At 40.2% G+C, this 14,200-nt stretch overlaps 1 protein-coding gene across 1 annotated transcript; it reads left to right on the forward strand.

The window, feature by feature from the left end:
- Window positions 1–884: 884 nt before the first annotated feature.
- On the forward strand, window positions 885–12,949 carry nop14 (NOP14 nucleolar protein homolog (yeast)). The gene is made up of 19 exons (XM_044334296.1): window positions 885–1,102; window positions 2,741–2,923; window positions 3,854–3,988; window positions 4,191–4,332; window positions 4,685–4,833; window positions 4,967–5,095; window positions 5,205–5,327; window positions 5,484–5,615; window positions 5,743–6,082; window positions 6,222–6,352; window positions 6,454–6,539; window positions 6,632–6,767; window positions 6,961–7,062; window positions 7,977–8,130; window positions 8,240–8,399; window positions 11,804–11,951; window positions 12,066–12,184; window positions 12,264–12,419; window positions 12,513–12,949. The coding sequence occupies exons 2-19, from the start codon at window positions 2,741–2,743 to the stop codon at window positions 12,607–12,609; spliced, it is 2,622 nt and encodes an 873-aa protein (XP_044190231.1). The 5' UTR covers window positions 885–1,102; the 3' UTR covers window positions 12,610–12,949.
- The last annotated feature ends 1,251 nt before the right edge of the window (window positions 12,950–14,200 follow it).

Here is a 14,200-nt window from a genome sequence, read left to right on the forward strand (position 1 = left end):
TGGGAAATATGTCAAGCAATTTTTTAAAAAAACAACATATTTTGGTTAAAATAGCATGATTTATGTGTGTCCATAAGTTTCGTATGTGCTGATATTGTTTACCTGAATGTGTGTATATTATCCTTATGTTAAAAAAAAAATCTGGTAAGTTTTGATTTTCTTTTAGAACATTTTTGGGCACATTTTTCTTTCAAAACCTTCTGTGTCATGCATAGCATTTCCACCCTGTCACCCCAAAAACATGGAGAAAACAATTTTCAATTAAATTTTCAAAATGTATTTGTATAAAACATGATTTTTTCGTTTAGCTGCATGCTAAGTGTGGCGTTAGCTTTGACCTCCAAATGTTCTTTTTTAACATCCGTTTGGGCCTTTTCATGACAAAAATTCTGTAGAAATATGTGTGCTATCCTCTTCAAATGTGAGGAAGGTATTTACTGGTATTTAGTTGACAGCTCCATACTGTCCTTGACCTTTACACACAAACACACGGGCTGTTATTTGGACTGAAAAGACATTTTTATCTTAGGCGGACAAAATGTTTCAGTTTTTCCTGCCTTCAAACACTTTCTGCTCTGTATCTTTATCACCCTGAATGTTTTTGACACTTTCACAGGAAAGTTTGGGAGGTTTCCTTTCTGGAATGACCTCATTTATGCAGCTGGCTGCTGTGGTTCAGCCAGTAATAATTTTGGAATGAATCTTTGTTTTTTTGCTCCAAAATAGGGGTGGAGTGGAAAAGGTTAAAGGCTATAAATCAATCAGTGTCCTCCAGTCTTTGCTCATCTGAGATAAATTTAGTCCTCGTGTATTTGTCCTGGCAATTGTAGGCTACTCTCCTGCAGGCCTCATGGCGGGTGTACTTCCGGGTTTGAGCGCTGGGGGCGCCATAGGAAAACACACACCGGAAGTAGCGCTGTGTGCTCCTTTGTTTTGAACTTTGACACCGGGCTGTGCACGCTGGAAATGGCACCTCAGTGAAACAACGTGGACAGTAAAAGAATAAAGCGTTATTTGTTAAAATCAGCGTTGGCAGAGTGTAACTCTCCCATGTTTTCTTCCGCCTGGATTTGATAACTCGGCTCATCAACCCGGAACAAAGGTAAACGCCGCCGGTGTGCGCTAATGTTGGTTTGTTTACAAACTGGTAACGAGTAGTGGTGTATCTAGGTACAGACGGGCGACCAATTAAAGGAAAAACCAACATTAAGTGTCTTACTAAGGTCGCCAGAACAGCTTCAATGCACCTTGGCATTGTTTGTACAGTCTCTGAAGTCTGCTGGAGGGATGAAATCAAGGCACAAAGTTAGCACCAGTCACCAGACAAATGCTGGTGAAATATGCAAGTGGCTGGTAGATTTGCTTCACTCACCAGCCAAAAAAAACAAAGATAATCTATTGAGTGGCAGTGACATTTACTATCCACTTGGCCGGTGGACAAAAAGGTTAATTTGCACCCTGGATGAACACCATTCCTCAAAAAGATATTCCCTCATGTGGTGTTTTGATGATGGTGGTGGTGGAGAGCGCTGTCTAACACATCAGTCCAAAATCTCCTATAGGTGTTCAATTAGGTTGAGATCTGGTGACTGTGAATGCCATAGCATATGATTCACATCATTTACATACTCATCAAACCATTTAGTGACCCCTCGTGCCCTGTGGATGGGAGCATTGTCATCCTGAAAGAGACAACTCCCATCAGGATAGAAATGTTTCATCATAGGATAAAGGTGATTAATCAGAACAACTTTATATTGATTTGCAGTGATTCTTCCCTCTAAGAGGACAAGTGGACCCAAACCATGCCAGCAAAATGCCCCCCACAGCATAACAGCCACCAGATCCTCTCACTGTAGGGGTCAAGCATTCAGACCTGTACCGTTCTCTCAGTGTAACGCCACATATGCTCTCGCTCACGAATATGGTGAAGGATGACTCATTTGACCATATCACTTTTTTCCACATCTCTGTAAACTAGTGCCTATGGTTTTTACACCACTGAACTCTCAAATGTGCATTCATCTTTGTAATGAGGGGTTTATGCACTGCAACCCTACTATAATATCTCTCTCTATGTAATTGTCGACAGACTGTTCTTGCTGACAATCTGATCACGTCCTGTGTTCATATTCTCAGTCACCTGAGGAAGAGTTGCTCTTCTGTTTTTTCCTTACATATCACACTAATGCACGAGCATCACGGTTATTAAATGTCCGACCCTACTTACTGATGTCATGAGCATGATCGGATGTTAATTTCTAAATTGTACCATGCAATGCACCTGTGTGGAAGCATCTGCACTTGTTATGTTTCTCCATTTATTCAGGTTTTTCCTTTAATTTTTCACCCGTCTGCTCCTAATGTTGCCTCTCTTCATATAAACCTTCTTTTTATTAAATTTGAGACTTTTGCTTGTAGTAGTAGAGTCACACTTAAAAAACAATGTTTTCTTTATAAAAACACCTGAAAAGCTAACTAATGTTAGCCAGATGCTCAGGATGAAACTAGATAGATAGACAAATCAATGACCAGAATACAAGTCGGCATAAATAGAAGAGCAGAATATGATGCAGCCAAATATCAAATAAATACATGTGATTTAATAGTTTAAAAAATATTTTGTTTTACCTACAACAGTTTCAAAAGATAACAGGATTTATGCAATATCTCAGATACAGGTAGTCTGGAAAAACAGACTTCAGTGATGAATATTCATCAGTCTACTACTCTGTTACAGATGGGGAAGGCACCTAAAAAGAGGAGCCTTGCTGACAAGGTCCGCAAGACCAAAACCTCCACCGAGATCAAGAACAATCCCTTTGAGGTGAAAATCAACAGGAAGAAATTTGATGTTCTGGGGAGAAAAACAAAGCATGATGTGGGTCTGCCAGGTGTGTCTCGATCCAAAGCCATCAATAAGGTAAGAAGACAAACGCTTAGCCAGTATAGACGTGTGTCTCATGTTGTCACCTTCAGAAAGAGTTTTTGTTTTTTGTTGCTGAAACATGCAGTAAATTCAGTCCTAATGGCTGCAGAACACAGATTGCAGAGAAGTTATTAGGAGGCGTATATCTCTGGAAGTGTTTTAAAGTATTTAGTGCTCATAAGGGCACAGTAGGCTTCATCATTAGGGATAAAGAAACTGTTAATTAACCAATTCAGCTCACTTTATTACACCATTATAATCCCCTCAATATCAAGACTGCTTTCTTGGGAGTCCTCCTGCATACATATATGAAAAACAAACAATAAAACAAACCAGATTCTTACTCCTGCTGGTTCTTCATCAAAAACTGACCAAACACTCGGGGAACTGCAGCAAATAGAAGCTAGAGAAGTGAAAAATGCCAGTGTGGGCAGAATAAAGAAAAGGAACACAGAGTCTCAGAATAAAGTACAAAAGATTCTGTGGTCTTATGAAATAAAAAAAATAAAAACTTTTCTGCTGTAGCACTGTATCTGGCAGTCATGGGTCACAACTCATCATCAATTTAACACTATCTGTGCTGTGAAGGCTGGTGCTCGCAGCATCATGCTGAGAGAAGCAGAGGGAGTTTCTGCAGGAAGAATTGGGAGCTTTGTAAGGACCTACAAATCGAGCTAAATAGTGGCAAACTGCATTTTACTTCTCGTTTATGTATTTTATATGTATTTGTATGTATACATATGATATTTTTTGCTGCTTATCAGATCAAATTGATTGGTCAGTGAAGCAGTCTTGACTAACTCTCCAATAAAGAACCAATATGTTTGTAGCCTGTTGTGTGTGTGTGTGTGTGTGTGTGTGTGTTCGCCCGAGAGGAGGTGGACAAACGTAATATGCAATTCTTGATTTTTGTTTTATGTGTAGAGAAAAGAGACCCTCCTGAAGGAATACCAACACAAAAACAAGTCCAACAAATTAATTGACAGACGCTTTGGAGAGTATGACACCAAGATGGCACCAGAAGACAAAATTCTACAGAGGTTCGCGATGGAGAGGCAGGTGAGTGAAGTAATAACGCATTTATATTACCTGGACGGACATACAGGACATCAGATCACCCAACATTCACCTTTCAACCTTACAATCAGTTAATTTCACCATTTAAAGCCCTGTTTGGACCTACTTTGACTCAGTTCTGTAGCTTTGGGCTTCTGAAATGTTACATACTTCAAACTTCTACTTAATTTGCATTACCTTCCAGCGCGTCCATGATAAGAAGGATGTGTACAACCTGAACGAGGAGGAGGAGCTGACTCATTATGGCCAGTCACTGGCTGAAATGGAGAAATTCAATGACCTTGTTAACAGCGATGATGAAACAGAAGAGAAAGGTCTTTTGTCGGGTGAGTGTAATCAGAGTTACTGAATGTTTTTGCATGCAGACGCAATTTTTAAACCTGAAATTGACCATCAGCATTGCTGTGAGTAAAATAAGTATTATAAGTAGTGTAAGTATTTCTGCATTCTTGGATACTTAGTTTGAATTTAGACATTGCCATCTTGCAAACTTGTAGTTGTAATCCAAAATAATTCATGAGCTTCCCTACTTAATAATATCAAAATGCAGTGTCCCCTCAACATGGTTGCTTTTTTGTTGTGGTTTTATGATGCCAGCCCATATCAGGGTTTTATAAGTCATACTATAGATGACAGAGCTGGTACATAAAAATGACACTATTCCACTTTCTCACCTAGCCGAGCTGACGGCCGCCCACTTCGGAGGAGGAGGGGGCCTCCTCAGAAAGAAGACATCAGGGGAGCAGCAGGAGGAGGAGGGAAGCCAGAGGGCCAAGTCCCGGCAGGAGCTCATTGAAGAGCTCATCCAGAAGTCCAAGCAGGAGAAGGTGAGTGTCTATCTTGTGGATTTTTACTTACTAATAAAGGCTTTTGGTTTTTTTATTGACAAACGATTGTAATGATGTTCTAGAGGAGATGTTGCTTGTGGTCCAGATGATTAACTTTTGAGTTCTTTCTCAGCGGGAACGACAGGTGCAGAAAGAGGAGGCGCAGGAGCTGACTGAGAAGCTGGATCAGGACTGGAAGAGCATCCAGGCTCTGATGGTGCAAAAGACGCCCAAAGCCGACAAACAGGAAGAGAAACCCAAGGTAGGGATGGACCAATCAATCAGTGAAATGTCGTCGTTCCTCCATTTGGTGCTTTCTTTCATCAGTGACGGAGCCTGATCTCTCTCTGCTTCCTCTCCATGTGTTCTAGCTGGAAGAATATGACATGATGGTCAGGGAGCTCGGCTTCGAGATGAAGGCTCAGCCTTCGGAGAAGATGAAAACCCCAGAGGAGCTCGCCAGGGAGGAGAGGGAGAAGCTGCAGAAACTTGAGGTGTGTTCACAGCGCGGATCTTTGCCTCCTGTTGTTTGTAGGTGTTGAGCCTTTTTATCTTGAGGCGGACGGCATCTTGTCACATTCAATTTTTGTTTTAACATATTTGAAACCTCTGTGCGATAGTAGATTTCTTGTGCTCTGTGGTTTCTCCAGGCTGACCGTCTGAGGAGGATGATGGGAGATGAAGTAGATGACAGTGCACAGAGACAGACCTACATGTCTGCTGATGACCTCAACGACGGCTTCATCCTGGACAAGGACGACAAGAAGACCCTGTCTTATCAGGTACGAGACGATGCGTATACGCTCCGTGTGATAAAGATTTTTTTCCTCAGAAATATTCATCACATTGTTTGTAGTTTTTTATGTGAACACAGAACTCGTTTCATTCACTTTTCTTTTATACGTCTAGGATGGAAAATGGAACATTGAAGAGGGCTCTGAGGAAGATGAAGATGATGAAGAGGGAGAGAGTGGTGAGGAGGAATCAGAGGCAGAGGAGGAAGATGGGGATGGAGAAGAGGAGGAGGAGGAGGAAGGGGATGAGGAAGAGGAAGAGGAGGAGGGCGGCAGTGAAGAAGAAGAAGAAGAAGATGGTCACTCGGACCTGGAGTCAGAGCAAGAAAGCGAGGATGAGGAGAGAAAACAGGAAGAGAAAGAGATCAAGGCCAAAGTGAAGAAGAGTCTGACCAAAGAGGAGTTGAAGGCTCAGCAGGACGCAGCCAAAGCAGAGCTGCCGTACACGTTTACTGGTAACGACACACAAATATAGAAATATAAGGATCAGAACTTTAAAAAAAACTTAACGTGCCTTTTTTCTAGTTGAGCTTGTGTTTGATTTTAAATAGAGACATATTTGTCTTACTTATATTCTGTGTCTTCCTCTCATAGCTCCAGAGTGCTACGACGATCTCAAAGATTTGCTCCACGGACACACCCCTGACAACCAGCGCCTCATCGTGGCCAGGACTCAGAAATGCAACCATCCTAGTTTGGCTGTTGGCAATAAACTCAAACTGCAGGTACAATAAAGAACCACTTCTGTAAATCAGTGCCATACGTTTGTCTTTGGTTGTGTTTAGTTCTGTTCAAATTGATAATATCTTATTTCTGTTTCTCTCAGAAACTGTTTGGCTTCTTGTTGGAGTACGTAGGAGAGCTGGCCACCAGGAGTCCACCTGAACTCACCACCATAGATAAGCTCATACCGTGAGTTGAAAAAAATGGCTTTTCTTTCTCAAGTTTGTCCCCTGATTTGAATATTTAGTCCTTGAAACTAAACTTATTTGTTTGTTCTGTAGAGAGCTGTACACTCTATGTCAGATGTTTCCAGAAGCGGCCTGTAAGGCCATGCAGAGCACCATCGGAGATGCCGCTCATAGCATGGAGGAGGTGCTGGAGGTCAAAGGGCATGCTGCTTTCCCAGCACTAGACATGGTATGGATTATTTCCTGTGAATGCCATAAAAAATATTCACCAGGGTGTGTAGAAATTTGTGTGTGTGTGGGTTAATTTACAGGCCTGTGTCACTTCTATCTTCAGCTTGAAATGTTGTTTCTTTTATAATTTGCTTAGTTTTACAGATGCTCTTGGCATTAAACAAGACCGCATCTTTCTTGTGTGTTTTTAGCTTATTTACCTGAAGGTGACGGCATTGCTGTTTCCTACCTCAGACTTCAGACACCCAGTCACGACTCCGGCGCTGCTTTACATCAGCCAAGGTCTCACTAAGGTACACACAGCCTTCACTGCGTTTGTTGTCTGTGTTTCCCTGTTTTGACTGATCCTGCCTTTGTGTGTGTGTGTTTCAGTGTGTTACACAATCATTGTGGGCTTCTCATTTTGTTTGAACAAATGGACTCCTCATTTCGTTTGAATCCATCCCTCATCCTCTTATTTGTCATCATTCTTTCTTGTGTTTTCTGCGGATAAGAAGAGGCTTGACATATATACACCACAAACATTCTCAATTATTCATTGACATCACAACAGTCCTGTTGTTTTCTTTTTTAGAACTGCAGCTGAATCATATTGACATGGCATTTATATTAAAATGAATCTATTCTTAAAGGACCGTTTCTCCAATTTTCAACCTTATCTCCAGCTATCCAAATTAGGCTATTTCATCTTGGATTTCTAGTCTTTGTGTCTGGGTAGCCAGGTCACGTGCTTTAGATGCTGCTCAAAAACAAATTTCCTTGTTCTCTTCGCTTTTATTGCAAACTAGCTACATTTCTAACAGCATCCCAAAATATGAGTGCAGAGGATGAGGATACATTTTACATTGTTTCGGCTGATGCGGATATTCAGCCGTATTTATTCAAGTGGGTATGGGGAAGGGCGTCAATAGCTCGTGCGCAATGCATCCTGGTACATGTATGCACTGTCAGCACAGCTACACAAGCAGGAAAACTCAGCTTTCTCAGTCAATATAGCATGCACTGAGGAATTTATTGCTTCAGTTGACTACATTTATAATCAACACCGATTTGAAATCCACATAAGACGTGGCGATATTTCCTCTTAAGTACCAAAAAATAATTCAAATCATCAAATCATTTTCACTGAAGAAATGGATGATCAGGTTTTAGCACCACTGCCATAATCATTCCCTAATTGTTAGTGTTTTTTGTGCACTATTTGCAGTGTCCAGTGAGATCATTAGAGGATGTAACATCAGGTTTAATACTGTGCTGTCTGGCAGTGGAGTACGTCTCTTTTTCAAAGCGCTTCCTGCCTGAGCTCATCAACTTCCTGGCTGGAACGCTACATCTGGCCGTACAGGACAAGACCTCTCTAGGTAACTGTACAACATATACATTTCCACAGGTCATATCATGCATGTATTGGTGCCAGCATTCGTAAGGTGAAACAAATACTAGACTACAGACTTTAATATTCTGTTGCAGGTTCCTCTGTGGTGCCACCCTTTAGGGCATCAGGGAAGTACAGTGATCTACTGGTGTTGTCAGACTCAGAGTCCTCCAAGAGCTGGAGCAAGAAGAGCCTGCCACTGTCTGCTACCCAACACCTTGACCTGAAAAATGACCTCGACAGAGATCACCACAGGTAGGAGCGAAAAGAAGCTGGTCAAACCCCCCCAATACAATAGAATGATCTTACATTATTTCACTTTTTATACAATTAACAACAGGACTATCATCATTGACCTCGGAGCAACAACTTTTGGCCATAAGCTACCAAAATAATTTGATTAGAAAACAAGGTAGACAGTAAAGTTACATGATTTAATGTGAAACAACGGTACTGTATTGGGCAGTTTTGCAGAGCCACATATGATTTGTCATACCTTATAATAATATGGGTCTGAAGACAGCAGCTGAATCCGCCACTAACAGCATTTCTGTTAGAAACTCCACAACTACATTCTGCACATTTACTGTCCAGACTAGTTGACAGCTCAAGTGAAGTAACGCCTTTCTTATAAGTGATGTTTGAGTCATTAAAATAACATCAGGTTTTCGAAATCTGTCCCTTCTCTTCACATTAGGTTTGCTGCAGTTGTATTATTGTGTAACTATGAATGTTAGAGGACACGTGAAACCGCCGCTAGATCACCATTTGTTTCACTTCTAATGCAGTGATGTCTAGTACAACGTTTAAGGAACATTTCAGAAGAATTAGAAGATTGTTTTAATTAATTTTCTTGCTGAGAGTTGGACGAGAAGATCGATACTTCTCATATCTGTCTATGAAATATGAAGCTACAGCCAGGAGACTTTTAGACAAGGGGAAACAGCTAGCCTGGCTCTGTAAAACAAAACAAAATTCACCTACCAGCATCTCTAAAACTCACTAATGACTCCATGAAGTCATTGAGCTCAGTAAAGAAATAGTCATGTTTTTACAATTTGTTTTATTTTTTTAACCTTCAGACAGAGCCCAGCTAGCTGTTTCCCCTCTACTTCCAGTCTTTATGCTATGCTAAGCTAACTGTCTCCTTGTTGTAACTTCATGTTTCGCACATGAGAGTGGTATCCATCTTCTCATCCAAGTCTTGACAAGAAAGCAATGCTGAACAATTCCTGTACTATTCTTTTTCCATAAATGCGACACACATCTGCATATTTTACAAGAGTTTGTCATAGTGATTATTCGCTAATGCTGGCTAGCGTTACTTAACCAAGCAGCTAGCAAGAAGGATTTTGATGACAAGAGCATTTATGTTTTCAATGTCAATTTCTTTATTGAATTACCACCTTCATAGAGCATTTAGCTAGCTTTAGATATTTCAAACTTGGTTTATATGTTCACTGTATCAAAATTATTTCAAAAATAAACCAAACCCCTCTACAGGTGTCCCCAGACATATATATATATGTATATATGCAGTTTACCCTCAGAGACTTGGTGTTCAGAAAGAAAGATCTCAGAATGCATTAATTGGTCATTCAGAAGTAAGTATATAACAATACCATGTAATAACAAGAGTGGACCTTTGCCTGGAGACAATTATAGACAAGGCAGGAAGAGGAGGAGAGAAATAAAGTGTGAGAAAATGTTTTTTTCTTCACACAGCTTCAAAGTTCAGTTTGGACAAGAAAAAGTCCACCAAAAATGAAAACTGAGACTGATTAATAACCTTTTATTGATGTGAATAAAATACAAGCTAATTTGTTCTTTTGCAAAAAATAAAACTGTGACGACAAAATGGAAGCACACAGACACACTCATACAGATCTCTCCTTCAACCAGTTGCTTTGCTTTTAAAAGAATCAACCTGTGATAAGCATCTTCATTAATGGCCACCACTGTACGCATATTGAAACCTAAGAAACCATCATACGGTGTTTACCTGTACAGACTGTGCGGCTCAGAGCTGATACATACACTCATGTGATTCTGATGAGTCGCCAGCATGGTTTCACACAGCAGCTGGTGTGTGGGCACAAAGCAAAGCTTGCAAACAGGCTTCAGCGGATCAGGATTGTACACAGTTTGCGAGAATATACATTTTCATTTGTACTCAACTAAAATTAATGCTCCTAACATGCCATACACAGTGTGACTCAGACTCAGAAGTGGTTATGTTAGAGAGAAAGAAATATAAAGAATAAACTTACATATTATCCCCATTTTAATCATTTATGTGTCTTATATTCACCTAATCTATTCTTTTGGAAGCTGCAGTTGTCATATAATATTTCAAAGCTTTTATTTTTTTACAGCTGTTAATTCATAATGAGTCAGACTCAGTCTCACGACGACCCTAAATGCCCACCTAGTTAAATCATCTTTAAAACGCTCGGTCTTGAGGGTCCGATGCAGTTGGATCTCCTCCACGCTGTTATGAACGCAGCGCTTCATGTGACGCCCGCTCCTCACACCTGGATGTCCAGTCATATTCTAATTTCTGCCTTCCTTCAGGCCTCACAATGATACATTCACACCAGCAGCTGTGTGTGTGAAGAGTGTCGTAGCCTCGGTAATTACTACCTCAGCGATGCTGCAGAGTAGTCCAGTAGAGAAGGGCGCGAGTGAGTGTACACTGCATAAAAATGAGAGTGGAATAAATATGTATTTGCACACAGAACTTTGAACTAAAAGAGTAATTAGTTCTCAGTTCTTTATAGATAACTGGGTACAGAACAACATGAAATTGTCATGGATTCTACAACATGGATGCAGCAAAATGATTATGTTGGCCAGCTGCTGCAAACCTTTCTATGTCCAAATGCTAACTAGATTTATATGGGGAGAGTGCGAGTCAATGAAGCAACACTCGCCAATCAAAACACACTGTTATCTTCATCATCTGGTTGTTTTTAAAGCACAGAGCTGGTCACTGCATCACTATTGATATACTGTGCTAATAATCTGAAGACTAAAGTTAATCCAAGACTAAAAAAAAAATAGAAATTTGCAACCTGCAATTTGCTACATGAGATATTTTCCTCTTGTGTTAAAGGTGCCCTGTAGAGTTTTTCTTACAACAAACAAAAGTTATGTTTACATTGACTGTTACTCACCAAAACACATCGTATGTATCCGTAGGGTCTGACAAATATTTTGAATCCATTTCCTTCCTCATGAAACATTTGCAAAGTCAATTCTTTAAATATTTTAAATCCTGCGTTGTTTACATCCATGTTTATTAGCTTTCAGTCTTTCCTCTTTTTTCTCCCTAACTAGCCATGCAAGAGCCTTGTAGGACTTTTATGTTATGATATTCTTATGTGAAATTTGCAAGCAACCATTATTTATGAAACCATAATGCTGCCATCATCCTTTGTGTAAGTGCTCGCAAATACCTTTTGTGAAACAAGCCCTAGATACACAAAATAAATAGTCTCCATAGTTTGTATACTTCATGCCTCTACATGTAACTCCACTTATACTTACATACATTATACTTGCTGTGACAGTCAGATGTAGGAAGGCTAATAACCATTGGACGAATAGCAAACTATAACATTTGAGGTGTTCATCTGTGTGTTTGTATTTCTCCACAGGTTGATGTGTCTGTCTACCTGCCTGGACCTAGTGAAGCGATGCTGCCTTCTCTACAAAGACCTCACATCCTTCACGCACATCTTCCAGCCAATCAGAACGCTGCTTTCAAAACATCTCTCGGCCCAAACGTTACCTGAACCTTTAAAGGTTTGTGCCAAAGAGGGTTTGATACACTTAAAACCCTCTCCGAGTGCATATATTCTGCCTCACGGTCTTATTTTCTATTTCTCCTTAATTATAATGTTTGTTGTTTTGCTGCAGGAGCTTCACAGTGAGATTCTAGAGGCCATCAGCAGTGCTCCTGTGACCCGCAGTCGGTTGGTTTTTGAGAAGAAGAAGCCCATTCCTCTGAAGCTGCTCACACCCAAGATTGTTGAAGTGTAAGTGGCGTCCCAATGAACGCAAAGGCTGTTTTTAACTATTTGCTGGCGGTGTCTAATTAGCATCTTTTTTTGTCAGGTTGGACTACGGAAAGAAGCGCGGCAGCACCAGAGAAGAGAGAGAGAAGGAGCGATTGAAGCACAAGTACAAGAAGGAGTTCAAGGGAGCTCTGAGGGAGATCAGGAAGGACTCGCGCTTCCTGGCCAGAGAGAAGCTCAACGAGGTCATGAACAGGTGTGGATAAAATGCAGCGTCCATGTGGAAGCGAACCACAATGTTTCGTGTTTTTGTAAAAGCCTCTAACATTTGATACGTTCTGCATTTCAGAGATGCAGAGAGAAAGAGGAAAGTGAAGGAGCTCTTCGGCAGTTTGGCCACTCAGGAGGGAGAGTGGAAGGCTCTGAAGAGGAAGAAGAGGAAGTGAAATACAGAAACGTCTCCTTCGATTCTCTCCATCATCTGTTCCCTGTTAAATGGACTTCTCCAGTTCAGCTGTGGATAAGAACTTGTGGAACCAGGAACTGTTTTGTACTTTATTTTTTATCATGAGACAGTATAAATTCAACCTTCTTCCTCACAACACACATTTTATACTGTTTTAGAAATAGCTGTCAGCGACACACACCAAGTTGTCAAACACTCTGATGTAGGCGTTTGACGGTCGGATAATGTTGTTAGAAGTGTCAGTCTACACAGCGGTGAATGTTTTGTTTGCAATCTCATTTTTTTCCCCACAGAATCCATCAATAAAATGTGCAAAAATACACTACCTTTCTATTTTCTTATTTTCTCTTAACAATATGTTTTTCAAGGTAAGCTCAGCAAAGTAAGAGCAAGGTTACTTGTAGCTGTCTTTACAGGGGGTGAAGCCAGGAGCCACAGGACTGTTGAAAGATAACAGAGATGTGGGAGGAAAGATGGTAATTGGGATACATTTTGGACTGAATTAAATTTGGAGATGGTAGTGGTCATATGGAGAAGGTCTGTAAGAGAAGTGTTGCAGATTCACTTTTTAGCCAAGGGCATTCAGTGGAGTGGGTGTAGTCAGGCTTGAGAGAGTTTTTTATTTTATTTTTAGTATTAGTATCAGTATTTTATTAGAATAGTCATGTTGATTACCACCTACTTTCTACCAAGTGGCTTAAAGGATAAACTTGGCAGTTTTTTTATATTTTCCTTATCGTCAACAAATCCCAGGAGAAGACAACAACTATTGGTTTCTGATCACAAATGCATCTTTTTTTAAAGGCTAGGTAATTTCTTGTAACAGCTGCTCACTGTAGCTTTAAAACATAACTCAAACAGGAGTTGTGGCTATTTTTAGCTGCAGATTAATAATTGCTTGCAGAGTATTTACAGCACTAATAGTTTGCACAACAATGGAGGTGTATGGCACACAGGAATAAGCTTTATCAGGCATTAGCTGCACATATAGGATAGATTAAAATTAGGATAATGTAGTTGGTTTTGGTCTTTTGTGGGATTTGTTGGGTTCTGTTTTTGGGAAAACAATTGTATGTCAAAGTATTGAGAGTAAGTGATTATCATAAATAATATTTAGATATTCAGGTAATGGGTAACGGTTAATCCAACTGTAAGGGTTTATTTCAGAAATAAAGAAATTAGGCAAATGTCAGTGGTTTAATTTTATTATCAACACAGATATTCAAACACAAACAAGCATTCAAGGGTTGTATGTTGGTACAGAGGAGTTATAGTTTGACTGGTCTGGCAGGAAGAGCTGGTTTAAGTTAGTTTGGTTGGGACTTCAGCGCTAAAAGATATGTGATTCTGTTCAGGGATACAGAAACAGCAATAAATTCTATTGATGTCTTATGCAAAGGGTAATAAAATAGCACCACCTTGGATTTAAAGGTCCCTGCAGCCTGGAGTGACATTTACTCACCTGCAACAGAACAAGAGTGCAATTTATGTTGGTTAGAAGAAAAGGAGAGACTGATTGTACTGGTTATTTTGTAGGGTTTTTTTTAACTTAAGTATTTTTCTTTTAACTC

Source organism: Thunnus albacares, chromosome 18, assembly GCF_914725855.1.
Source record: "Thunnus albacares chromosome 18, fThuAlb1.1, whole genome shotgun sequence".
Lineage (NCBI taxonomy): Eukaryota > Metazoa > Chordata > Actinopteri > Scombriformes > Scombridae > Thunnus > Thunnus albacares.

What these genes read in the sequence shown, in the direction of transcription:
- nop14 (XM_044334296.1), top strand. Translation starts at nt 2,741, where the DNA reads ATGGGGAAGGCACCTAAAAAGAGGAGCCTTGCTGACAAGGTCCGCAAG. An exon ending in GGTTCGCGATGGAGAGGCAG is followed by an intron (nt 3,989 to 4,190) that starts GTGAGTGAAGTA and finishes ATTACCTTCCAG; the next exon opens with CGCGTCCATGATAAGAAGGA. An exon ending in CTCAACGAGGTCATGAACAG is followed by an intron (nt 12,420 to 12,512) that starts GTGTGGATAAAA and finishes TCTGCATTTCAG; the next exon opens with AGATGCAGAGAGAAAGAGGA.